The 25,151-nt window shown below is 42.1% G+C and overlaps 1 protein-coding gene across 13 annotated transcripts in view; it reads left to right on the forward strand.

Annotated features, from left to right (window-relative positions):
• Positions 1-24,641, forward strand: part of LOC143820823 (uncharacterized) — a 117,085-nt gene extending 92,444 nt beyond the window's left edge. For 5 of the 13 annotated variants that reach the window (XR_013225545.1, XR_013225549.1, XR_013225550.1 and 2 more), the window contains 4 exons: positions 364-492; positions 3,144-3,213; positions 5,717-5,841; positions 6,822-11,107. Coding sequence is in view for 2 of the 13 variants with exons in the window: in XM_077304118.1 (XP_077160233.1) it covers positions 3,144-3,213; positions 5,717-5,841; positions 17,745-17,980 (431 nt within the window). In the remaining 11 variants the exon portion in view is untranslated. Of the gene's footprint in view, positions 1-363; positions 493-3,143; positions 3,214-5,716; positions 5,842-6,821; positions 11,108-17,744; positions 23,275-23,802 lie in introns of those variants that run through there. The other 8 variants (XR_013225553.1, XM_077304139.1, XR_013225555.1 and 5 more) reach the window with 6 other exon arrangements.
• The last annotated feature ends 510 nt before the right edge of the window (positions 24,642-25,151 follow it).

Here is a 25,151-nt window from a genome sequence, read left to right on the forward strand (position 1 = left end):
CTCAGCTGTTTGGAAACCCCTACTTTGGTATACATGACTTGGAGCCATTTAAACTAAACAGCTGCTTTTGGTTCCCCGTGATAAGCCAGGGGAGCAGAAAGCAGAGGCTTAAATGTTAAGTGGCTCATGAACCAATATGAAATGGTCAGATGCTCAAACCAGTGTATAGATTCAAGGTTAGGTTTGTGATTCAACCATAAACATGAACCAAACCACAAAATTCAGTTTGTGCCCATCTCTACACAGAATGGCTCAAGGCAGAGGATGGGGCACCATTTTGAGCATTTTCTTTTTGTTACTGGGTAACCAGCTCATATTGGCTTACTTTCACCCTATCTGATTGTCATGCATTTTTTTGAATAGGAATCCAGCCAACAGATCCCTCCAAGGAATGAATGGTTTCTTTTGTCATGCACTGCATTTCTTTCCCGGGATGTAGAATGGCACTGTGATGAAATCACTTTCATTGGCCGGATGTGGCAAAACATCATGGTATGACTGGCCTCTTGAAACCATTATCTTACTGCAGTTGTAAGCATATTTACAACAAAATACCTACAGAGGTATTTTTGAGAGAGAGTTGATCTTGTATGTTATATTTCAATGATATAATCTCTTACATTAAGTCTTGATCTGTGCAAGCCAACATGCATGGTCTTTAGTTTCTTCTGCGCATATCTTAAATAATGAGTATTTTCAAGGGATTACTGCCATCATCAGTGGAATCAGAGTGCCCAACCCTGTTTCTATCCTGTGTACATTTATATTGGTCTACCAATATCATGGCTACATGGCTGACTTTTTAAAGAAGGAACTACAATATTGATATATCAATATTACAGCAGGATTTTACATCAGTTGAGAACAGTGACCACAGTGCTATTGAGTCCAGCACTCAGGTCAATGGAAAGTTACCCCTAAAACCCCAAATTGTTATGTTTGGTTTCAAAAGAGGGAACTTTACAAAAATGAGGGAAATATTAAAAAGTGAAGATAACAAAAGAGAAAGATAATGATGAAATGATAATGACATAAAGAATACACCATAAAAGTAACAAAATGAACATGCTAGCTAGAGGTCTGATTAGACAATATATAAAATGCAAGTTGGGGAAACTCCAAGCCATCTCATATTTAACATATTGTCTAATCAGGCCATGGGTCTTTGGTTTTCTTGATCATTTCTCACAATTGGGGTGGGGTGGGGTGCCATTTGTAGTTCCTATCTTTGTTACCTAGAGTTTTAGGACAATCCTGTGCATGGTTGTCCTTCATATCTGAGCAGCCAGATACAAGTGCAGAAGATCCTCTAATAAAGATGAAATGATATCAATCTTCCATACTTTTATCATTGGAAGCAAATGCATTATTTATCCATTCATGCAGCCCTCATGGTTTATTAATAATATCCGCATTTCAATCCATTTCTTTCTCTATAACATTCAAGTTATGTCATTGATTTCACGGACAGAAAGAAATCTGAGTGGCATCAGGCATGCATTTCCCATCACTTGTATTATGCTTGTTATGCATACAAGTATCTGTGTATTCCAAGAGTCACATGTTGCTCTTTTATAACGTCTTTTGACTTCATTCTGTCAACAGCATTGGCTGGCAATATAAAAATTGAGCATAGGACAGGCAGGCAGAAAGATAATGGTTTCAACAGAATAATAAAACCTACACTTTAAGAAAACAATAGATAACCAGATTGTTTATGAAAAGCTTCAATGTATTTTTACACGTTGCTGTATTATGCTGCTGAGATTATGGCTTGACATGCTCCAGTGCAAGTGTACTGACAGAGTGAAGAAGAGTTGGTTCTTATATGCCACTTTTCTACCCAAAGGAGTCTCAAAGCGGCTTACATTTGCCTTCCCTTTCTTCTCCCCACAACAGACACCCTGTGGGGTAGGTGAGGCTGAGAGAGCCCTGATATCACTGCTCGGTCAGAACAGCTTTAGCAGTGCTGTGTTGAGCCCTAGGTCACCCAGCTGGTTGCATGTGGGGGAGTGCAGAATCGAACACAGTTTGCCAAATTAGAAGTCCGCACTCCTAACCTCTACACCAAGCTGCACTAGAGAATATTAGTGCATCCCTGATATACTCTAATGCACCAATGGCATTACTTAAACATTTGCTTCCTTGGTCTGCCTTCTCCTAAGTCAGTCTGGTCTTCTGGAAATTGGGCCATAGCATTTTCAGTAAGAAGTTCATTGCTCTGGAATTCTGTGCCTGAAGATTTTCTGAGAGGTTTTGTACCAAGTGCAATTCCTATTTCCAAGGCTATTCTGTGGAGACTGACTGATAATTTATATGATTAGTGAGCATTAGAGTTTATTTCACATGCGCTGGGATTTTGATCACTGCTTCTTGCTTTATCTTTGCTACCTTGTGCTACCTTTGTAAGATGCTTTACACATTGTTTAATTAAAATAATATAAGATAATATATTCTTTAATTTTTAATCCACCCTTCCGAGTCACTCAGGGTGAGTTACTGCAGTAAAATCAACATACAATTTAAAAAAAATACTTAAAAAGTGTATGAGCAACCCAAACTAAATTTCCCAGCCAAGGGGGTCCTTTTTTGGCAAGAAACTGATCTTCTGGTTCTGTTCCTCCTCCCAGCAGCGAGGCCTTAACCATAAGCCTGGTGGAACAGCTCCATTTTACAGGCCCCCCAGAATTGATTAAGGTCCCTCAGGGCCCTGATCTCTCTGGAGAGCTTGCTCTACCAGGCTGGGGCAAGGATAAAAAACAAACAAACAAACCTGGCCATGGTCAATGCCAATTTCACATTCTTAGGGCTAGGGAGCCTGAGCAGACATTGATCCAAAGATCCCAGTGTCCCACTGTTCAAATGTTTTTGCAGCTTTCTGAAAACCCAGTTTAAAGTGACTGCAGTTTCTTTAAAGTAAGTTTGCTGGACTCACAGCCTGCAAAATGAACTGCATTTTTTCAGCTTGTGTCCATCCCTACTGAAGATCAAGGCCACAAAGCAACAGAATGTTAGGTGGAACATAAATATGCCTGTTTTCCTTAACAGATCTATTGCCTATGAACAGCTGATTAAATGAGTGCTGTATATCTTTGTAACCCAATGCCTGTCTTTTAACTTGTTGACTCTAAAATATCTTGCAGCAAAGTCAAGAGAGAAGATCTATGTTGTGCATGGTAATTTCATGATTCTTCCAAGTCTGATCAGTCATGGGTAAGATTATGGATGATAAATCTTTTCCATTTTAATTTTGGCTTCTTGAAGTTTAGAGCGAAGAAAACACAGCTAGTCAGTGCATTTGTCAATAAACTGGAGATTGAGGCCCAAGGCAAATCATTGTGTCAGTCTGATTATCACCATGGTCCCATGTAGGCTTCATGTAATGCATCTGAAGGATATGAATAGCACTACTGGCATTGATGTATGTCTGCAAAGTTTTAACTGTACATCTAAATTACTAGTTTATGATCAGTAGAACTTTGTCTTTGCTTCCTGCATCATCTTATCTGAGTCAGAAAGAAACTTTTCAAATTACACAAATCATTCTTAACAATTTCTAAAGCCTGACTGCCAATTATGTCCCTCTCCCCTATTATATAGCTTGCCAGAAGGAGGTAGACCACAGAAAGCTGCATAAGAGTGACCTAGTCCAGGCAATATTAGGTGCAATTGTCCAGACTCACCACTACCTGGCCACAATTAATTGTTCCAGTTCAAAGCACTGAGCAGACTTTTAGACTAATTTCTAAAGCATGTTATATTTATGGGGTTACTAGTTTCCAGGTATATCTCCTGAGATTCCAACAGATCTTCAGGCAAAAAAAGATCAGTTTATTTGGACAAGATTGATGCTTTGGAAGGTACACCAGGTAGCATTGTACTCCAATGAGGTCCCTCTCTCCCCCTCCTTCAGCTCCCATATTTCCAGGTATTTTTTACTCTGAGATGGAAACCCTAGTGATATATTTATTATATGTTTATCATTCCTTCTCTCTAAGGAACTCAAATCAATATGAATAGTTCACTTTCCAATATTATATGCACTATGGATCTGGAAGGTGTTGTAGGATGGTTACTCTGAGTTTCTCTTCTTGCAGTTCACCAGATAGACACTGTCAATGAACCCACATGCATAACAGGAGAGTTCAAAGACCTCAGTAGTCGAAATGAGTCATATTTCTATTTGTCTCCAGTATGTCTTCTAAAGGAGATTCCAGACATCCAGAAATATGTTAAACTAGTTTATTAAATAGCCAATCAACACCACAACCTATTCCTACTTTAAATGGGCAGGCTATGCTTGGCATACTCTCATGGCTCCCTTTAGCAGGAGAACACTATCCTTGCTTCAATCACAGCTGGCAAACGATTCCAGTTTTGTTTATTATCACCTGCACATGGGTGGTACTGAGAAGTGCTAAGCTTCATCAGCTTGCCCCAACATGCCATATGACAACTAAGGATTTTGTTAATGTTGTTCAGCACCCAAGGCTTCTTTCCCCATTGGGCTTGCCATCTTCCTGTTGCCATTCCTGCAGCTGGTGGGAGAAAAAATAATGGAAAAAAATGCTGTCAGGTGATTATGTCAATCCACTTTAGAACTAACCAGAAATTCTTAGGTTTTATTAAAGTGTTTCTAATGATCCCTACAAAATTGTGGTATCTGTGATTTTCCCAGAAGTGACGTGCTTTTGGGTGATTGCAAATATACTTCCCAATCACTAAGTCCCCCCAAAGGCTGAGCAATTGATGCCAAGCTAATCTATGTACCATTTCTTAATTTATTTTTAGAAGGGGCCGGCACAACAACATCCCTTGCCTCAATGACCATGATTTTTTTTTTACTAAGACTTTATTGAGGTAGTTAACACTAAGGGTGTGCAATCAGATGGATAAAACAAAAAACAAGAAAACAAACCCATAATCAATGCTGGGAACTTTGCTGTCTTGGCTCCTGTGCGAGAGCACAAATCCGAGGTGGACGAGATGCACCAAGCCAAATGCTCCCCCATGCAGGAGCAAGAAGAGGCGGGGCAACTTGCCCCAACTCAAACTCCACCCTGCAGCCTGGTGTGAAGCCTCCAGTGTGGAATCGGCAAAAGATGCTAAAAACACCTGTCAGCTCAACTGAGGCTCTTTTGGATGGTGCATTTAAACCAAACTACCCAAAAGAGCCCACTAAGTTGTCAATCCTGTGGGGAGAACTCTCTGTGTGGGCTCTGCTGAGGTTCTGCTGAGCAGTCTGGTTTAGACTGGACTGCCCAATAGAGTCTGCCCAGCAGACATTCCTGAAGTGAGCTTTCTCCCCACAGGCTTTGCTGGGCCAGCGATGGGCAGCTGGTTTGGCAATAATTCCAGAATATATCTGCAATTTTTATATGGAGATTTTTTTTTCTGGTTCTCGCAAAAATCCTGGATATATTTGGGAAGCTAAAATATATATGAACAATATTGAAAAGGTATTTTGGGGTATATTTTCAGTTTGGACAAACTCAAATGCCTACGTATGACTTTGACTGGATCCACCATACTGATCCACACAGTTGAACATGTAGGTGGATTGGTTCCTTCTATGTGTAGTTCATGTGGGGGTATTGTTGGCAAGATATTCTAGGACTGGTGGATGTTGATGATGTTTCCATGCATTATAGTGGTAGTGTTGTGCTAACTGTTTCTCAAAAATCTATCACTTCTTTTTCATTTTCTGTTTGGAAAGCATGAAGTACTGGCTAAGTTCTACTCATGTTACACCACCAGGAAGCTGTCGCCAGCAGGATTTGGGGATGGCTCTTCCTGTCAGATTCTTGACAGAGAGAAGATTCTACCACATTCATATTAAAGGTGATATTGAAGACCTTTGGCCTAGGTTTTGAATGACCTAAATTTGACTTAAAAGTTTTACGTGCCTGACAAGAAAAGGGGTTACTTAGTTAAAAAATAATCTCCAAGTAATGGAAGCCTGAGAGTGATTCAAGCTATCAAGGATAAGCCTGATAACAAAAGATCACTCTAGGCTGTTCCTGTAAAGGCTATTGCTAAATTAGTTAAATTGTAAAGAGTTTGAAGCTGAAACAGCAGTTAATAAAAAGCTACTCTTTCTGATAAAAGCTTTTCTTATGGAAAACAAGGTAATGCTAACAACCAAAACAAATGATGAAAGCTTTGAAGTGATACTAATTTACTTTGGCTGTGCTATTTCACATGCTGGAGAGGGGGGAAATGTTCTCTCTGATATGTATTAGCCTCATTTGCAAAAATGAAGTCACATCATATGAGGCAACCTAAGAGGTTTTAATGACTGATTTGCATAATATTCTGCCATATAATTAATAATAATAATAATGTATAATGGTCAACACCTCTTTTGATATAGGTTATTGCTAATGGAAAGCCCTCTTAGCTGCCATCATTTCCGGGCAGTGTCATGTTGGCTTGAATCTCTGCTTGTGTTCCCACTAGCCTTTCCTCCCTCTTTCTGGCCTAATCTGGCAGAAATCTGGTACCAACTGGGGAGTCAGGAGAACCATAAGGGAGGGAGTTTGCCCAAAGTGGATTCTGGCTGTCCACAAGAAACTCCTAACAATGCAAAGCGCTTGTGGACAGAGCTGATCAAAACAGATGCCCTGCTTCCACTCCTAATTGTTAGTGTCACATTTCTTGGATGCTTTAGGATGTTTTGGGCTGATCCTGCGTTGAGCAGGGGGTTGGCCTAGATGGCCTGTATGGCCCCTTCCAACTCTATGATTCTATGATTCTATGATTCACATGAGGCATCCAGCCCAGCCACATCTACCAGGACTCTTGCTTTCCATTTCCTACAGGACAGTCAAGCTCCACCCTTTACTGAAAGGGGAACCACATTTAAAAATAACAGCAACAACAACAACAACAACAACAATACCCTCCTTGCACAAGAACAAGGATTCCAGTCTAGAAGTGCCATTCTAAGCAATTAAATGCTTCTAAGCCACTTAACTTCAGTGAATTGAGATAAGATACCACAGCGCTGCAAGTTTCTTTCTGATAGACGATCTTTGCCTCTACAAAGAATGCCTTTTGTTTGTTTTTAATATGGGAAACTTTTCAAACCTTCTTGATTGTTTGTTTCCGCTGAACAATAACCCGATTCATTATGCTCACTGAAAGTCAGGTATTAGCATTAATGTTTTCTGAAGATTGTTCTTCTTAACCTATTAACTGAATTTGCATAACTAACCTGCTTAATGGGTATACTCTTTTTACCATTAAGGGTGTGTAGCTATTAGTTGTTTGGCTTCTGACTCGAAGAGTGTGCTTCTTCCCTGAGTTTCTAATTAGTGATACTGCTGAAGTTCAAAAATAACAGGATCAAAATAAGAATGTTACTAGCTGAAAAGTCGTGAAAGCTTATGAGCTTGTGCTGTGTAGAAGTGTGCTTTTCTAGGGGGAACATGATCTGCCTCAAACCTACAATGAGGGTTCAACTGAAAAGGTGGGCAAGGGTGAGATGAAACAATTCAAAGGGCTTTTACAGATTTGTGTATGAATTTTAATGATGAACAGGTGCAGGGACCCATAGTGGTGTGTGACTTAACTCTCTGACAGAAAAGCATGCTGCAAGATGTCTAAATAGGAAGCTGGATGTGCAGGACCTCCTTCAGCCACCAGCAGCTTGCAGGTGGGGCTGGTGGCTCCCTCCAAGGCAGCAGAAATATAAGCAATGATCCCTCTGTTTTTTTCCCCGACTGAGTGGGGCACTTCACAAACTGAGCAGAATAGAACTGCTGTAATCTTAACATGGGCAATGGGCAAAAGGCCTTGCAGAGCTCCAGATGGCTGTTGAGCAGGTCTTCCTGTGTTAATGAGCAGCCACTCAAGCACACAGCTTAAAGCAGTGGTTCTCAACCTTTGGGGGTCAAACGACCTTTTCACAAGGGTTGAGGCAGGGGGAGCAGCTTGGCGGGGGCAGGCTGCCACTGTTGCCGCTCCTCCTGAACGTGCCCGCCAATTTACATACAATCTATATATAATCATGAACAATGGATCTTCACACCATGAAGATATAATATATAATCATGAACAATGGATCTTCACACCGTTGGTCAGTTTTGGCTTAATTTCTGTGAAAGAACACTTGCATAATTTTATGGTTGGGGGTCACCACAACATGAGGAACTGTATTAAAGGGTCGCAGCATTAGGAAGGTTGAGAACCACTGGCTTAGAGGGAACACTGTCAGCTCCTCTTTTGAAGACAACCAAAGGGTCCAACCACTATTTAACCCTTGAATGAAGTCCCTGCCCAAACCCCAAGCTCCATCCTCTCTCTGAGGCATGGTACCAAGACAAGCTTTGTCTTATATCACTGCAAAAGACCTGATAGAGGGCCTCTTTCCCTTAGTTGGCTATTTTCTCTCTAGCTCAGGCAGCATGCAGCTGTCTAGCCAGCATACGATAACCTCATGGAGCCTGGCCAGAACTGCTAGCAGTAGACACCAGTAATTTTTGGGCAGTCTCTCACCCTGTGCTGCTCACAGACCGTTTACGCACTGGAGGTTTCATGCCGGGCTGCAGGCTGGAGTTTCAGTCGTGGCAGGTTGCCCCACCTCTTACTGCACCCACATGGGGGAGCATTTGGCCCAGTGCGCATCATCCACCCCCGATTTGTGCTCCTGCATGAGAGCTGGGGCAGTGAAGTTCCCAGTGTGTAAACGGTCACAATTAGAAACCCAATAGTAGTAGTAGTAGTAGTAGTAGTAGAAGAAGAAGAAGAAGAAGAAGAAGAAGAAGAATTGGTTCTTATATGCCACTTTTCACTACCAGGAGGAGTCTCAAAGCAGATTATCATCACTTTTGCATTCCTCTCTTTCCTTGCAGGGAATGCTTTTAAAAATCTAAAACCTGTCATTAAGGGTCCATAGATGCAGGGATGGTTACAGCATATTACAGCTATTAGCAAAGAAGAAACTTCTGTTTGGGGAGAAAAAAAAGGTATCTGATTCATCTGTAGCCGACAAACTCTGTTCTTTAACTTTGTTGTTGTTCCTACCACAGGAACAGGTTGTTGTATATGATTTTAAAAAACAGAATATTAAAAATGTTCATGCATGAAACACTGCTCTTTAGTGTTGCCTTCCTCAGAAATCTCTACCTTTGTGCTTACATTTCTTATCTGGATTCACTGTCTGATAATTTCTGTGAGACTTGATCTCCATACAAAGCTGCTACTTTCAAGGACTAAGAATAAGTTAGAATATCTAGCAAACTAAGCTTCAAATGTTGACTAGGTCCAGTTTGGAAGGCCTGGAAATATACTCTTAGCATTCATATGTATTCCTCCATCATCCCTCCCTAACTTTAGGTAGTTTGACCTCCGCTGATTCTTTACTTAGCTCGCCAAATAAAACCCATTTATTTAAAACATTTATAAACCTGTGATTCTCTCGTAAACTTATCTCCCAGATTTAATCTCCATTATGACCAACATATTTCTCCTATTCTCTCAGACTTTTAAAGATATTTCTTATTATTTCAAGTGAATGTTGCCATTTCATATCTTCGGCTCAGAAAACCAAAGGCTGGGCTAACTATATATTATGTTCATTATTGTAGAGACTTTTGTAGATTGCTTTATTTAATAAAATTGTTCTAGACTCTTAACATTTGCACACAGAGAAAGCTTCAAGCAATTCGGAAAGTTTGATAAAATTAATACAGAGTAAGGAAATTTCCTTCGGAAATCTTTGAAGTGAAAAGAGGTCAGGGATTCAGCCAAAGAGTGTGCCAAGCATCAAGTTCCCAAATTGCCTGTCAAAAAAGAGGGTGAATCTGAATTTTGATGATGGAGAACTGCAGCATTACTTTAGTCCTGGGTGAGTAAATCTGTGAGTGCTTTTACTAAGAAAAAACACTTTCCTTTCCCTGTTCAAACTTTGGACAGTCTCTAACCCTTGCTAAGCCTGCTTGGCATTGCTCCAGACTTCCAGAGCACTTCAAAAGTGTAAGTAGTTGGAGGAAAGTTCCTGTGGCAAGCAAAGAAAAAAAAATGCAAATAGTTGATAGAAGCATTTGCTAGAAACATTTCATTGCTACAAGGATTTTCAAACTTTCTTACTGGGCATCCCAAGGTCAAGAAAACAAGCCACCGAAAACTCTGAAAAATTACCTGAGTTAGTGATATCAAATATGGTCATGTCCATCAGAGCCTGCCATTTAGCTGAATAAAAGAAAAAAAGAATGAAGGAAGGAAGACTATGGAGACTTAGGAAGCGGCTTTGGCTTTGTAGTACAGCATCTGCCTGGCATGTGTAAGGTCTCCGGTTCAATCCCCAGCATCTTCAATGAAAAGGATTAGACAGAAAATGATGTGAAAGACCTCTGTGTGAGTCTCTGGAGAGCTGAATGCCTGTCTGAATAGATAATATTGATCTTGATTAATGGTCTGATTCAGAATAAGGCACATTCATATGTTTATATGACTCCGAAAATGATTTATAAGCGAAGAACCATAAAATTTGGTTTTGTTCAAATCTCAGTCATGGGACTGGTGGTGAATCTTTCTAGGCTAGATTTCAGGGGATCCTAGTTCAAGCTGCAGACATAGTACTATTATTACATGTTCTATTTATTCAAGTAGGTAGCCGTGTTGGTCTGAAGCAGCACAACAAAATACATCCCATAGCACCTTTACAAAGATTTATTCAAAGCATGAGTTTTTGAGGGTATGTACTCTTTCTCAGATAACAAACAATGGAACAAGGTTATGATTATCCCTTGCTAAAAAGGCTACTCAGACTTTTGGGATCAGTTGTGGTTCACAAAAACATTGGAGAAATAAAAATGTCAAGGTTAGTAATTAATGGCAGACACCTCCCCAGTTGTGAAAATAAATAATTAAAAGAGACCAGTTGCTTGCCCTATCTGTCTCCACATGGAAGCATCCCCACAAGTGACAAGCTATGCTTGAAAGTTATCTAGTCCTGAGACCAGGGAGTTAGATTCTGAATTACATTACATACTTCTTACATCACATGCAGTCACATTGTCCCAATAAAATAAAAAGAAGAGGGGATTGTAAGTAATGTGGATATAAGAGTTGAATGAGTTTAGCATACATAGTGAGATAAAAAACCAATGTCCTTGTTGAGTCCAGGGTATTCCATTGTTTTTAGTGTTGTAATAACTTGCATTTCTGCAATCTCCCTTTCTAATCTGTTCTTGAAGTTCCTTTGCAATAAAATAGCTACTTTGAGGTCCCTTATTGAATGTCCTGGAAGGTTGAAGTGTTCCCCTATAGGCTTTTCAGTCCTGTGATTTTTTATGTCAGTCTTGTGTCCATTAATTCTTTGGCAGAGGGCTTGACCTGTTTGCCCTATGTAGAGAACAGAGGGGCATTGTTGGCATGTAATGGCATATACAATGTTAGAAGATGAGCATGTGAATAAGCCTTTGCTGATGTAGGTGATGTTGTTAGGTCCAGTGATTTTGTTATTAGAGTATTGGCTAACACATACACTCCAGTTTCCAGATCAGTTAGAAGGACAAAAAGCACACAGAGAGAGGTAGAGCTTTATAGGCAGTTGGGCAGAGTAATGGAAATAACATAGTTTCCATATTGGGAGGAGTATATGTAGCAAGTTTGCTCACTGAAAACATGGCTTTCAGAAGTCCTTGTGTTGTTACCACAGGCAAGAGCCTATATCATTGGACTGGCACTATAAACCTCTGCATCAAGCCACCATCAATATCCACACTTGGGGAGCCAGACCATCATCACAAGGCACTCCTGGAGCACCAGTAGCCATGTTTGCTTTTCTACACAGAAACTGGGTGTCAGGGACACATCTCCGTTGAGACAAAGAGCATCTGCCTTTCCTGACATTCTCTTCCTCCTTACTATTGGTAAACAGTGCCCAGCAGGCTCCTTTCTTAACCACATCCTGAAGCTAAAATCCTTTGTTTACCACCAAAGCCCTTTCCTGTCCCAACATTAAGCTAGACATTAGATAGCAGCCAGTTTCCTAATACTTCTAGAAACTTTCTCCACCCCCTTCCAAATAACCCCTTTTGTTAATACCATCATCTTGATCATTGCCATTCCTAGGGCAAAGATGTTGTTTCCTCCATGGAAAGCCTATGGGCTTTCTCACCACATGCATGGCTGCAAAAGGGTACAAAGACTAGGGTTGGGTGCTTCAGCGCCCGAAGCAGCCGGTCACTCCTGATGCAGTCAGTGCCGCACCTGCGTGTGTGCGCCCACTGGTGCTCCAATGTCTGCACCTCCCCCCTCCCTCAGTGCGGCACTGGTTGTGTCAGGAGTGACCGACCTCTTCAGGTGCCGAAGCAGCCAACCCTAATAAAGACCTTTCCCTCAGCCCCCCATAGCATGCCTATGGTGGCCAGCTTCTCTGGTACGGATCCTGCCAGATGCCCAACTCGAGTGCAGGTTTAGTCATCTTGCTCTGCTTCTTTTCAGCTGATCCCACATCCAGATCATCAGTAATTACAAATCTTGCTGACCCTTATCCCCATACCTAATCATTTCCTTCTCTGCTTTGTTTCTCCTTGGGTAAATATGTAAGTGTAATTGCATATCTGTTAGTCAACTTCATCATTCATCTTATGTGATTGTTCCAATAAAAACTGAATTAATTTTCTTTAATATCTGTTGTCTGCCTCAGATTCCTAAAAGGAGAAGATTACCTTGTAAAACATTGGCAGTAGATCTTGCTAGTTACTCCCTCTTGCTTAGCTATTCCCCACTGCCATGTGTTTATTAACAGACTTTAGGGGTAACAGTGTTAGCTTGAAATAATTGCTTTATTACTGAAAGGCCTTGGTTATAGATGGAATAGGCAACATCTATGAAGAAAGCAAGTTTAATTGAAGTCTTATTCAGGATTTTGTTGCTGAACTGTTTCTGCTAATCACTGACTGGGGATGTGCAAGACATTTTTGGGTTTTTTTATTTGGGTATATTGAACCTGAAAAATATAAGTATTACGTGATATTACCAAATCCCAATACTGGCATGGTGTTCAAATCTGGCAATACACAGTATCCTGAATTCATTATAGGGTCCATTATACCCTATGGGGGCCATTAAAGTCAATGGTAAATCTACCCTGGGGCAAATCTATGAAGTGGTCAGTGTGTGTGTGTGTGTGTGTGTGTGTGTGTGTGAAATATAGGAACCAAACTTGCAGCATATCTACTGTAGCCTCTCCTCAAAAGAACCCCCACGTTTCAAAAAGATTAGACCAAGGGGTCCAATTCTATGGGCACTCTAAGAAAGTGCTGCTATTCTCCATTGTTTCCAATTGGGTGGAATTAGCAAGGTAATAAGCCCAGCAGAATGTCCTAGAAAATCTCTCTAGTGGAAAGTGAAGTGTGTGTGTGTCTGTGTTTGTAGATGTGTGTGTGCTGCAACACTAGCAGCAGAACCAGTGCCACTGTGGCAGAGCCAAAACACAACAGGATTCTCCCTGAAGTAAAAACTGAGGAGGGTAGCTGTACAGGAGCCTGCTGCTGCTTCTGCTTCTTCTTCTGGCAATTGGTGGAGCAGGTTGTCCTCTCAGCCAGTATGCTGTTGTGGGTGCTGCTGGATTTTTTTGCCTTGTTTATAATATGTTTCCACTCCTGGCAATTAGTGGCAGTAGCTTTGGCCATATGAATAGTCATTTGCTGGTTTCTAAGGCAGCAGAACCCAGTACAATTGTGGGAAATGCCAGCTCAACAGGACTGATGTCAAGCACAGAATAACAATCTGGGTAAGGAGGAGGGTGGTTGCAAGGACAGCAGAATCAGTACAGTAGTGCCCAACAGCAGAACCAAGTACCAACCTAGTACTGTCACCCAAGCATAACCCAGTGCCATTCTACTGGTAGGATTTTGGAGGGGGCTTGGATACAACTGAATCCACACTCCTACCGCTGTCCTGGGTTTTGTCTGGCATGGGCCCTCAATCCTAGCCTCTCTTCACTAAAAAAGCTTAATCGGGAAGAGCTTAGCCCCAGACCATCAATTCAAACTGAATTCTTCTGATGTGGACCTTCAGAAATCACTTCCTGGTGAGAAGCACAACCCCTATAACTTTCCTTCACCTGGGAGGCCTGTTTCTGAGGTGCCAGATTCTGCAAGAAGTCAGCACTTTGGGGACATTGGCAATGGGACCACAGGAGCCACCTTGTGCCAAGCCATATTTTGCTGAAGGACAGTACTTTGAAAACCCAGGACACTAGCAGAGAGTGGTATTCAGAATGAACAGTGAGTAAGGCCCTGACTTGATAGGCCATTGCTCATTTTCAGATTATGGACCTTTGGTTTGGAAAGGGAAAATAGTTTTGGGGTGGCATACTCAGGATGCAAAGTGTATTCCCCCCCCCCCAATGTTAAGAGCTTAGCACTCGCTCGTCGATCTGTGCTCCCTCCTCCTGCCCCCACTCTTGTATTACTTTTCTTTGAGGGGTTAATGGGGCGCAATCCGCCATGACCCTTTTAATGTTTTTAGGAGTCTATTGTATTTGGAGATATGTCCAATAGTTTTAATGGGGTTTTAATACGAACAAACTGTAACCCGCCGCAATTCAGTCATGAGAGTGGCGGGCAATAAGTCCAAATAATAAAATAAATAAATAAAATAATTTCCCTCTGTTGCAATAAGTACAGTTGTATTGCTTAAGTCAAGATGTGTGACTAGAAGGGGGCTTTAAGAAAGAAGGCTCTTAACTTTGAATTTGTCCTTACTTCCAACAGGTCTCAGAGGGATAAAGTTGCATTATTCTTGCTATCGTTGTTCTTGCTACAACATCCAATTTACTACAATGGTGGCAAGGAGGAATGACTTATCTCAATGAGCTCTTTAGGTGGTAATTCTATAGGCAGGATATGTTTTCTTTTTAAATTGTATAATAGAGAACACATTTAAACAACAAATAAATGGATAAGTTGTTCTTGAAGTTATTTCTTCTACCTTGAGCCTTAGCATTTGAGCTCTCAATGAAGCAACCAGCTGAGGTATGACTGGATGGCTGTTTGATTCTGATTTTTTAAAGATACTGTTGGTACACTGGTCAAATTTAACCTTGCAGTACCCAACAGGCCTTGCCTTTTTGCTTAAAGAAACGAGAGCCCAATGTGCTGGCTTTTGGTGTTATGTTCTGAAGTGAAATGAGTTCAGAAAGCATCTTATAAAGCCGGGGTAGTCAAATTGCAGCCCTCCAGATGCCCATGGACTACAATTCCCATGAGCCCCTGCCAGCGAATATTCATGGGAATTGTAGTCCATGGGCATCTGGAGGGCCACAGTTTGACTACCTTGTTATAAGCACATGAAGCTGCTTTGTACTGAACCAGACCCTTGGTCCATCAAAGTCAGTGCTGTCCACTCAGACTGGCAGCGGCTCTCCAAGGTCTCAGGCAGAGCCCTTTCCCATCACCTACGGACAGATATTTTAACTGGAGATACAAGGAATTGAACATGAGACCTCCTGCATTTCAAGCAGATGCATTGCCGCTAAGCCACATTCAAACTGTTATCTCAAAATGTATTTCTGCTCTTTTATCATAACATCCATCTACCATCAGTACATGAGCCTCTTGTGGTGCAGAGTGGTAAGGCAGCCGTCTGAAAGCTTTGCCCATGAGGCTGGGAGTTCAATCCCAGCAGCCGGCTCAAGGTCAACTCAGCCTTCCATCCTTCCGAGGTCGGTAAAATGAGTACCCATCTTGCTGGGGGGTAAACGGTAATGACCGGGGAAGGCACTGGCAAACCATCCCGTATTGAGTCTGCCATGAAAACGCTGGAGGGCGTCACCCCAAGGGTCAGACATGACTCGGTGCTTGCACAGGGGATACCTTTGACTTTACCTTTACCATCAGTATATTTATTTCATCTTTTTTTTATGTGGGTTAAAGAAGCCCATGGAACATCTTCACAATATGCTATCTGGACTTATCCAGGCTTGTATTCACAGTGCCTAATTAGTCAGCATGACATTTTCTCACCATGGCATAGTTATAGTTATGATATGGCATTCAAACTGGTCACAGAAGACATGTCACATTTTGATCTTCCGGTCCCTTTTGCAATCTTCCCTTACAACAACTATTTTTTTCCTTTGATTCCAATGAAGGAAATTATCTGACCATTGTAATTTGCCTGTAGGGAAGTAATATCTTGAGATATAATACTAAATTCCCTTCCAAACTCCTCTGATGAAGCCTTATCTGTACACCGCCCGTGGCGCCGCGGGCGCCACGGACTAAATAAAATAGTAAGGGGTTCTGGGGCGGGATGTGTCCGGGATGAGGAAGGGTCCAGATTGGACCCTTCCTCATGACAGACAATCAGAGGGACCAATCGGCAGGCGCGAAGCGCCTGCCGATTGGTCCCTCTGATTCCCAGCCCCAGTAACTGTGAGCCACGCGCAGCGCGGCTCGCAGTTGCTCCCGGCCTGACGTGTCAGGCCGGCCCCTGAGGGAGCCCCGGCAAGACTCCAGCCGCCGAGAACCTCCAGCCGCCGAGACTCCAGCCGCCGAGAGGGAATCAGGGCCAGGCCGCGCCCGCGCGGCCCGATCCGCGGGCGCGGCTCACGGGTGCGGCCCGATCCGTGGGCGCCGCCTCCGAGAAGCAGCAGAAAGAACCCACCCCCCCCAGCTGCAGAAGATCAAAAAAACGCAGAGGAGCCGCCGCAGCCCAGCGCACCACGCCTGGGACTCCCCACCAAAAACCACGAGACGCCGAGGAGCCGCCACCCACCTCCTCTTTCAGGTAGCCTGTCCCTTGCTCTGTCCCTCGCCTGCCCCTCGCTCTGGTCCCTGCCTGCTAGCGCCCATTGTCTTCTGGATACAATGGGCTTTTTTACTAGTCAGTCATAAAAGACAGAAAATATATACCCTATTTTCTGCTTCCATGCTCTTATGGGTAACACAAACTGGGTACCATTATTAGGCCTCTGAGAGGTCTCTGTTTTTGAAATATTTGCATTGTTGTGCTGAAGTGAATTTCATTTTTTGAAACACACCATAGGGTGATGCCATGGCAGGAGCACAGGAATGTTTGGGAAGACATTGCCTCTCTCTGAGCATTTACAGAGTAATAGTCTGGAAGTTTGCAGAACTTCCCTTCCTGCTTCTCCTCTCTTTGCATTTCTCTTTCATTAAAATGAAATTAATAAGATATGGACGTGTTGAATTCCAAGGAGAAACTGGATAAAGTATTCCTCTATGTGTAAGGGGGTCTATGTGCTGGATCTAAGCATAGTGGCTTCAGACTAAAAAACTGCAAGTAGTATTAATGGATCTTATCCCTCCTCCCAAGTACAATTACTTACTGTAGTCCCTTAACACATGACCCCTCTGCATGCTTACTGATGAGCAGGAAGAGAGAACAGGCTTTTTTCTGGCTTTTTTTCTGACACACATGAGTTACACTCTCAGCAGAGAATTAAACAATAGCGACAAGTGGGGACCCTAGGTACATATCGTAGGAGATGGTCTCCAAGAAGGATAAAATGTACATATATTGGTTGGAGCCATAGTTTACAGATCCCATTTAACCACTCAACTACACTTTATAAAGAGCTTAATATGGGTATTTAATATAAGAGTATATCATCACAGTTCTGACTACTGAGGAAGACCCAGTAGGGTTCAAATGCATTTGGTCTTATGTGTTGTTAGTTCTGTATTGTTTTTATGAAGTTTTTATTCTGTTTTTAATTGTGCATCAATAATCAACAAGTTTTACATTATTTTATTGTACAGCTCAACTTCTGAGTTCCTACCTGAATGAGGTGGATGTCTGGCAACCATTAACCAACCTCCTCCTGGGGAGGGTTTTGAGGGGCTGGGAGGGAGAGGACCAGGGTCCCCTCAAGCGCATGTCAGCAGCCGGATGGCTGCGCAGGGGATTGTACTCTACACCTTGTGCCCGGCCAACCCTTAGTTCTGTTGGGTTGAATAAAAGCTGTGGCCTTTTTGTTGCCAAAAAAGAATTATGACTCGTGTCTTGTTTGGCCATGCTACCACACTGCCAGTCAACCGTAGCTGTTGTTACAGCCCTCAGAACTTCATTTTCTAGATGTTGTCCATCACAGTGACACTTTGTCCTTCAGTCCTTTCACTGACAATAGGTGCCACTTGTGTCTACTTATTTTCATTATTTAGCCCTGACCTGGATAGCCCAGGCAAGCCCAATTCCATCAGATTTTAGAAGCATGACTGACCTAGCTAGTATTTGGATGGGTCACCACCACGAATTTGTGTGGTAGTTCCTCCAAAAAAAACACTAGGGGTCATGACACAGAGACAGGAAATGGCAAACCATCTTCAAACATCCCTTGCCTGCCTGCCAGACTATCCTTGGATAATAATAATAATAAGACAAGAATAATAAGCAATACAATACTGGCCATGTGAATAAGTTCCATATTTATGGCTTAATTCCTTTAAAAAATCAGTTGTCTGCCTGTGTTCACTGCACTTTCATGATCATTTAGCAAATGGATTTTGACATTTCACACAGCAAAATCCAGTTGCAAAGTGCATTGAAATTGGAATGAAAGCAGGGGTGAAAGTGCCCCAAATGCAAGCATGCTGTTTGATCATGGTAAGAAGGCATGCCAGAGGAGATGATATCTCAGTCATCTAGGCCCTAACCAAGGCCTGCAGGGTATTGGACTCATGAGGGAATGCCATGTTCTTCAATGAAAGGGAGCTTCAGGCTCCCAAGTAGTTTCTTTCTTCAGTGCACCCTTTCCCATGAGGCCCCTGAAGAAATGCAGGATAAGCAATAAAGTTTGTTGAGTTAGTTTACATTTTTCTGAAAAGGTTAGTTTACATTATTCCCTTAAAAGGTTAGTAGAATGCCGACTGAAAAGATAAAACCACAGTAGTCTGACTCTGGCTTTTACATTTCTTTCTCCACCCACCAAGTACAGCTGCACATATGCAGCATTTATGCTGGCATAAGGTGAAGCGATTTACAATTCTTGGAACACAAGATTTTCTCAGTGACAATAGCTTACATGAAATTTACCATCATACATCAGACAAAATGTTTGAAAACTACTCTTCATCTAGCCATTTCTGGATGGGTTTTCCACTCCTTCTATATCCTTCTTCTTTTTTTTTTTTTGCATCTTGCTTAAAAGTTGGAACATCGCTTATTGAAAATCATTAGACTTTTATTCTTAACTTTAAAATGCATCTAGTTTAAAAAGCATACCATGTGGATTTCATTGATGTCATAGCAACATTGTGTTTGAAGGTAATACAGCAAATCTCTTGAGCTATGTTCACCTGCTAGTTAAACCACAGAATCCATAAATGGACTTACCTTCAATTCATGTAGCTATCTTTGACATCCCTGGATTCACTGTGTCAACTAGTTATATTTACTGTTGTCCCAGAGCCTAGTCACCAACCAGCCTGCAAGGCTCTATGTGTCAAAAATTGCATAACTCTTCATTATTGTTTCACTTTGTGCTCATGGTGAACATCATAGAAAGGCCGAAAATAACATCTTTGAATTTTTTAAAAAGGTTTGATTTGACTATGGATCTGTGGTTTAACTCCTATCAAAACAAAAGCATCTTACCTTAGGCCACTGAACATAGCTTTATATGGGTTGAGACCCAGCAGCACAATCCTGAGCAACAAGAGTATATGTGGCACCATGGAGAACTAATACTCACTGGAGAAAGCAAATGTTCTTGCAGTGTAACTAGCATGTACAGATGCCTCATTTCTGGACATACACACTGAAGGGGCAAGCCCACACTCACAAAGGAGGGAGGTTCTCTGGAGGTGAGCAGAGGGAGGGACTCAGCAGCAACAATGCAGACTTCCATATGGCCTATTATGCACGGACGCTGAAACGGCGGCATGGAGAACGCAGAGGAGGAAGAAGCGAAGCAAACCGTTTACACACGGGACGGAACGCAACGGTGGCAAAACCAGGGTACTTGTTAATAGTTCAGCATCTTCTTGGAGAAGAGTGACAAGTGGAGTACCCCAGGATCTGTCCAGGGCCCTGTGTTGTTCAACATATTTATAAATGATTTGGATGAGGGATTAGAGGGGATACTTATTTAATTTGCAGATGATCCTAAACTGGGAGGGGTAGCAAACACAACTGAAGACAGCAACAGAATACAGGATGCTCTTGATAGGCTCGAGAAGTGGGCTAAGCTGAATAAAATGAAGTTCAATAGGGACAAATGTACAGTTCTGCATTTAGGTAGGAAAAACTAAATACACCAATATAAAATGGGGGAGACTTGTCTTGGCAGTAGCATAGAATCATAGAATCATAGAGTTGGAAGGGGCCATACAGGCCATCTAGTCCAACCCCCTGCTCTACGCAGGACCAGCCCTAAGCATCCTAAAGCATCCAAGAAAAGTGTGTATCCAACCTTTGCTTGAAGACTGCCAGTGAGGGGGAGCTCACCACCTCCCTAGGCAGCCCATTCCACTGCTGAACTACTCTGACTGTGAAAATTTTTTTCCTGATATCAAGCCTATATCGTTGTACTTGTAGTTTAAACCCATTACTGCGTGTCCTCTCCTCTGCAGCCAATGGAAACAGCATCCTGAACATTTTCTTTTCTTAGTTCCTCTTGAAGTTTTCTGTTCATCTAGATAGGCTTCTTAGAGCATGTGCGAAAAGGATCTAGGCGTCTTAGTAGAGCATACATTGAACATGAGTCAGCAGTGTGACTCAGTGGCTAAAAAGGCAAATGGGATTTTGGGCTGTATCAAACGGAGTATCGTGTCCAGATCACGGGAGGTGATGGTACTGCTTTACTCTGCTCTGGTTCGGCCTCACTTGGAGTACTGTGTTCAGTTTTGGGCACCCCAGTTGAAGAGGGATGTTGACAAACTGGAACGTGTCCAGAGGAGGGCAACAAAGAAAGTTAGGGGTTTGGAGACCAAGACATATGAAGAAAGCCTGGGGGAGCTTGGTCTGTTTAGCCTAGGGAGGAGACGACTGAGAGGGAATGTAATAACCATCTTCAAGTATTTAAAAGGGTGCCATATGGAGGATGGAGCAGAATTGTTCTCTCTTGCCCCAGAGTGACAGACCAGAACCAATGGGATGAAATTAATTCAAAAGAAATTCCGGAAGAAGTTCCTGACAGTTAGAGCGGTTTCTCAGTGGAACAGGCTTCCTCGGGAGGTGGTGGGTTCTCCATCTTTGGAAATTTTTAAACAGAGGCTAGATAGCCATCTGACGGAGAGGCTGATTCTTTGAAGGCAAAGGGGTGGCAGGTTACAGTAGATGAGCAATTGGGATGTGAGTGTCCTGCATAGTGCAGGGGGTTGGACTGGATGAGCCATGAGGTCCCTTCCAACTCTATTATTCTATGATTCTATGGTTCCATGATTCTATGATCTGGTTAAAGAAGTGCAAGATATAGACACTAGTATTTTTGCGTTTGTCCTCTGAAGCTCTTTGTGCCTCTGAAAACAATTAGTATATGAAGTGTTACAAAGGGCTTCAGTGAAATGTAACTGGGAAAAGTTGGTGACCTGTTATAGCATTCTGTCTGCCTTTCACATATGCATGGAATACTTTGGGTCCAAATCTGTAAATGCTGTGTGTTTGATGGAATGAAACTGACATGAATCTGTCATAACTGACTACGGAACTCTCAGAATGAGGGTATCTGGAAGCCCCCATTCAAGAGGATCACCCCGACTGATTGTTGCACAAGTCAAGGAAGTTAAATTCTTGACACTGAAAAAATGTGAAGGATGCATTGTGTATGAATTTTAAAAAATTGTCAGAAATTAAAAGCTACAGTCAAGCAGAGGGTCACTGACACTGTTGATAAATTCCTTCTGACCAGTGCTGAATAGATCCTTATGTCTGCTTCTAAAAAGGTCACTGAACCAAAAAAAAAAAAAAGAAGGAAAGAAAAAAAGAGCTTATGGGAATGACATGCTAATGCTGAAACTTGTTGATTGGCTATGCTATGATACTGGCTGCTGGAGGAACATTTTACTTCTGAAGGTAATTTCACAGAGCAGCAATCGGATGAGTGTTTTGTGAATACGATTGGTTATTCATGTAAAAGCTTATCTGAAACTCTATGCAATAGTACTAGACTCCAGAAGTGTGCTTACTAGAGAAAAATGGAGCTGTCCAGTCTGACTTTCATTCAGTGTAAAATCCTTTCCTTAAATACTGTGTGTAAGAATACATAAGGTTGAAAAAGAAAGAGGGAGACACTTTGAGATAATTAATTGGGAAGATGTTAAGCTAAGGTGGCATTCTTTAGTTTTGAGCGATCTATTAAACATCTTGTTGAGATGATAATAAATCTAATTCTAGTTTAATAAAGGGATGTCCTGCCCACATGTTCTACAAAGAAGTCCTGGCCTTTTATAAATCAACAGTCTTGTTATTATCTTTCACTATAGGCCTGGAAAAAGCAAGTCACTGCTTGTCCTTTAAAACTCATAAGAGTAGACAAGCAGATAAAGGGAAAACATTGTATAAGAGTGCCATGGCTGAGCAAGAAAATCTTAAAGATGGTTTAGCAAGTGGGATGCCTTTTATTGCAGGGGGCTGTGTGATTGGTTAGCACAGTACTGACGGCCAAATGGTTCATTGCATAGCCATATCTTCCTACATCAACTATTTCCAACATGCTCCTCTGAACAACTTTGCATTGTCATCTGAACATATAAATAAAATGGTAAGAGGGTGCTGGGAGGAGTTGGGACTCTTCACCTAACCATCAACTAGGTAGACTACATTGGGTGTCTGATCCCTGATTGGCCATCCATCCAATAAATGGCCAGTCATGAGGGATGACCCTCCCCCAACATCTTCCATATGGAAGAAGTGCCATCCCAGTCAGTGGGAGCTGGAAGGGAGAGTGGAGGGCCAGGGACTGTGGCCCATGGGGGGAGGGGGAGGGAGCTACTGCCACCACTCACTCCCACCCTGAGCAGCCCTGGCTGTGGCCTTGACAAGCTTCAGCAGCGTTACCGGGTGGGAGAGGGAGTGCCAGTCCCCGCTAGTGCTCTTGCCACCCCAAGCAGCTCTGGCCATGGCTTTGCCAGGCCTCAGCAGGACTGTCTAGGGCAGCGGGGGGAGACCCATCAGCAGTTCCCTCCACTGCCCCAGAGAGGCCTAACTTCTTTATTCACAAATGCAAAAATTCCAATGAATCTAATTATCTCTTTGTGCATGCATCAGATTCATGATAAAAAGTTGCAAACCACTGAAGATTACAGTAACCTTATAATCAGTACGAGCTAAGAAAAAGATACCCCATTTTCTGCAGGCTTTATATTGCAACGTGCAGCTCTGCACAGCAAATCACTGTTGTGTAGTAAACCATACAAATACGAAGGCTACCCTTCTCCTCCCAGTCCTGTTAATTTTTTTAATAATGAAAATAAAGCAGACGTTCATTCAGGAAGCTGAATGCCTTTTTAAATTCACTATCTGTGCTGCTTTGGAAGTCCCTGGGTTCATTCCAAGTGAGCATGATCAGAATGTGCACATTTCATTCCATTCAATAAGTCAAAAATGTGGCAGTGATTAGCCTTACTCAGGGACTTCTTGACCTTTTTGTTGGCTGTGGATGCTTATTTTCTTGTAACACTTATTATTTCTACAAATGAATAGTGTGTGGTTATATTTAAATCCCAAAAGCTCTCTGATACTCTGGAAAATGCCTCACCATCACAGCTACACTTGATTTGGCAAGATCATTATTACATAGTGAGATAAATAGATACTAGAGAATGTAGGGTAGCTTTTGGAACACTTCTTATATTTCCGAATATTCTTTTTCTAATACAGGCTTGGGAACTTGCCTGACCTCCCCCTGTCATGCTGGTTCCTCCAAACTCTAGAAGGAGCGGGTGTGAGTGACAAAGGGATAATTACGCAACAAGATATGACAGCATGTGAATTATGTGACAATAATTCACATCTTATATTTTCAATGTGGCTGAGTGCTATTAAATACACAATTTTGATTATTATGATATAGTTCACTCTGTGAAAAGAGCTTGAGGAAGGTCAGAAAACTATGGAAGAACCATTTCTCATATCACACTATAAAACATTAGCCTAATTCCATTTTAAAATAAGCTTTAAAATGCAGAAAGAAATATTATCATCCTTTCCCTTCTCTCCACCTACACAAATGTACAGTTTACATTCATACATAGCAATAATTCTACCTCACTGCAAGCCAAATATTTCTTTCTTTCTTTTTAAACAAATACATTTTCATTCTACTTTTCCACTGTGGAATTCAACGAAGTACCTGATTCTACTATCCTTTCATCCTTTCATAGACCAGCAGGCCTATATGGTAAATAATTGAGGTTAAGAGGTAGTGACTCAACTAAGGTCAACTACTTAGTTGCACTCCGCTCTGCGGGTATGAACCTGCTGGTCATCCCAGGCCCCTGGGACATTTGCCTGACCTTTTTGGCCCTGGCCTCAGCCAGGAGGAATGAACTTCCAGAAGAGCTAAGGGCCCTGCTGGAGTTCCCAGCCTTGTGCAGGGCATGCAAGATGAAGCTCTTCCTCCAGTCATACGGTTGAGTCTAGGCTGAGGTCCCGGAGTTACCATCTGTGAATCCCCTAGAATTCACAGGATCTTTGCTCCTAAGGAAAAGAGATCCTGACTGCAGCTAGACGGGGGGGGGGGGGAGAGAGAGATGGGGAGTTAACTCCAATGAATAGCCATCTTTTAATTTCTGGAGATTTTATGGGTTGGGCTCTTTTATTCTTTTATTGTAAACCGCTGTGAGTCTTTGAGAGCAGCGGTATATAAATTAAAATATAAATAAATAAATAAATACTATGCTTCAGAGCAAATCTAAGTCAAGCATGAATATACAAATGAAGCATCTTTATATTGAATCAGACTATCTGTTAGTAGCCAAACCTCACCTCAAGTTCAAAGCATCCTTAGGCAAGCACTACTAGGGCCTGGGCAGGCCAGGACACAGTTCAAATATGGATGCCAGTCATGTAACTCCATGTAAAAGTTGGTGGAGTATGCTGTGATTAGATGAGGAGGTGATCAGAATAGATTTCCCCAGCCTAAAGACATATAACTCAAATATATTACTCAGGCATATGCAAAACATCTACAGAAGTCTTCATCACCAACTCAAGTAAGCAATTACCTG

Source organism: Paroedura picta, chromosome 1 (assembly GCF_049243985.1).
Source record: "Paroedura picta isolate Pp20150507F chromosome 1, Ppicta_v3.0, whole genome shotgun sequence".
NCBI classification, from domain to species: Eukaryota; Metazoa; Chordata; class Lepidosauria; order Squamata; family Gekkonidae; genus Paroedura; species Paroedura picta.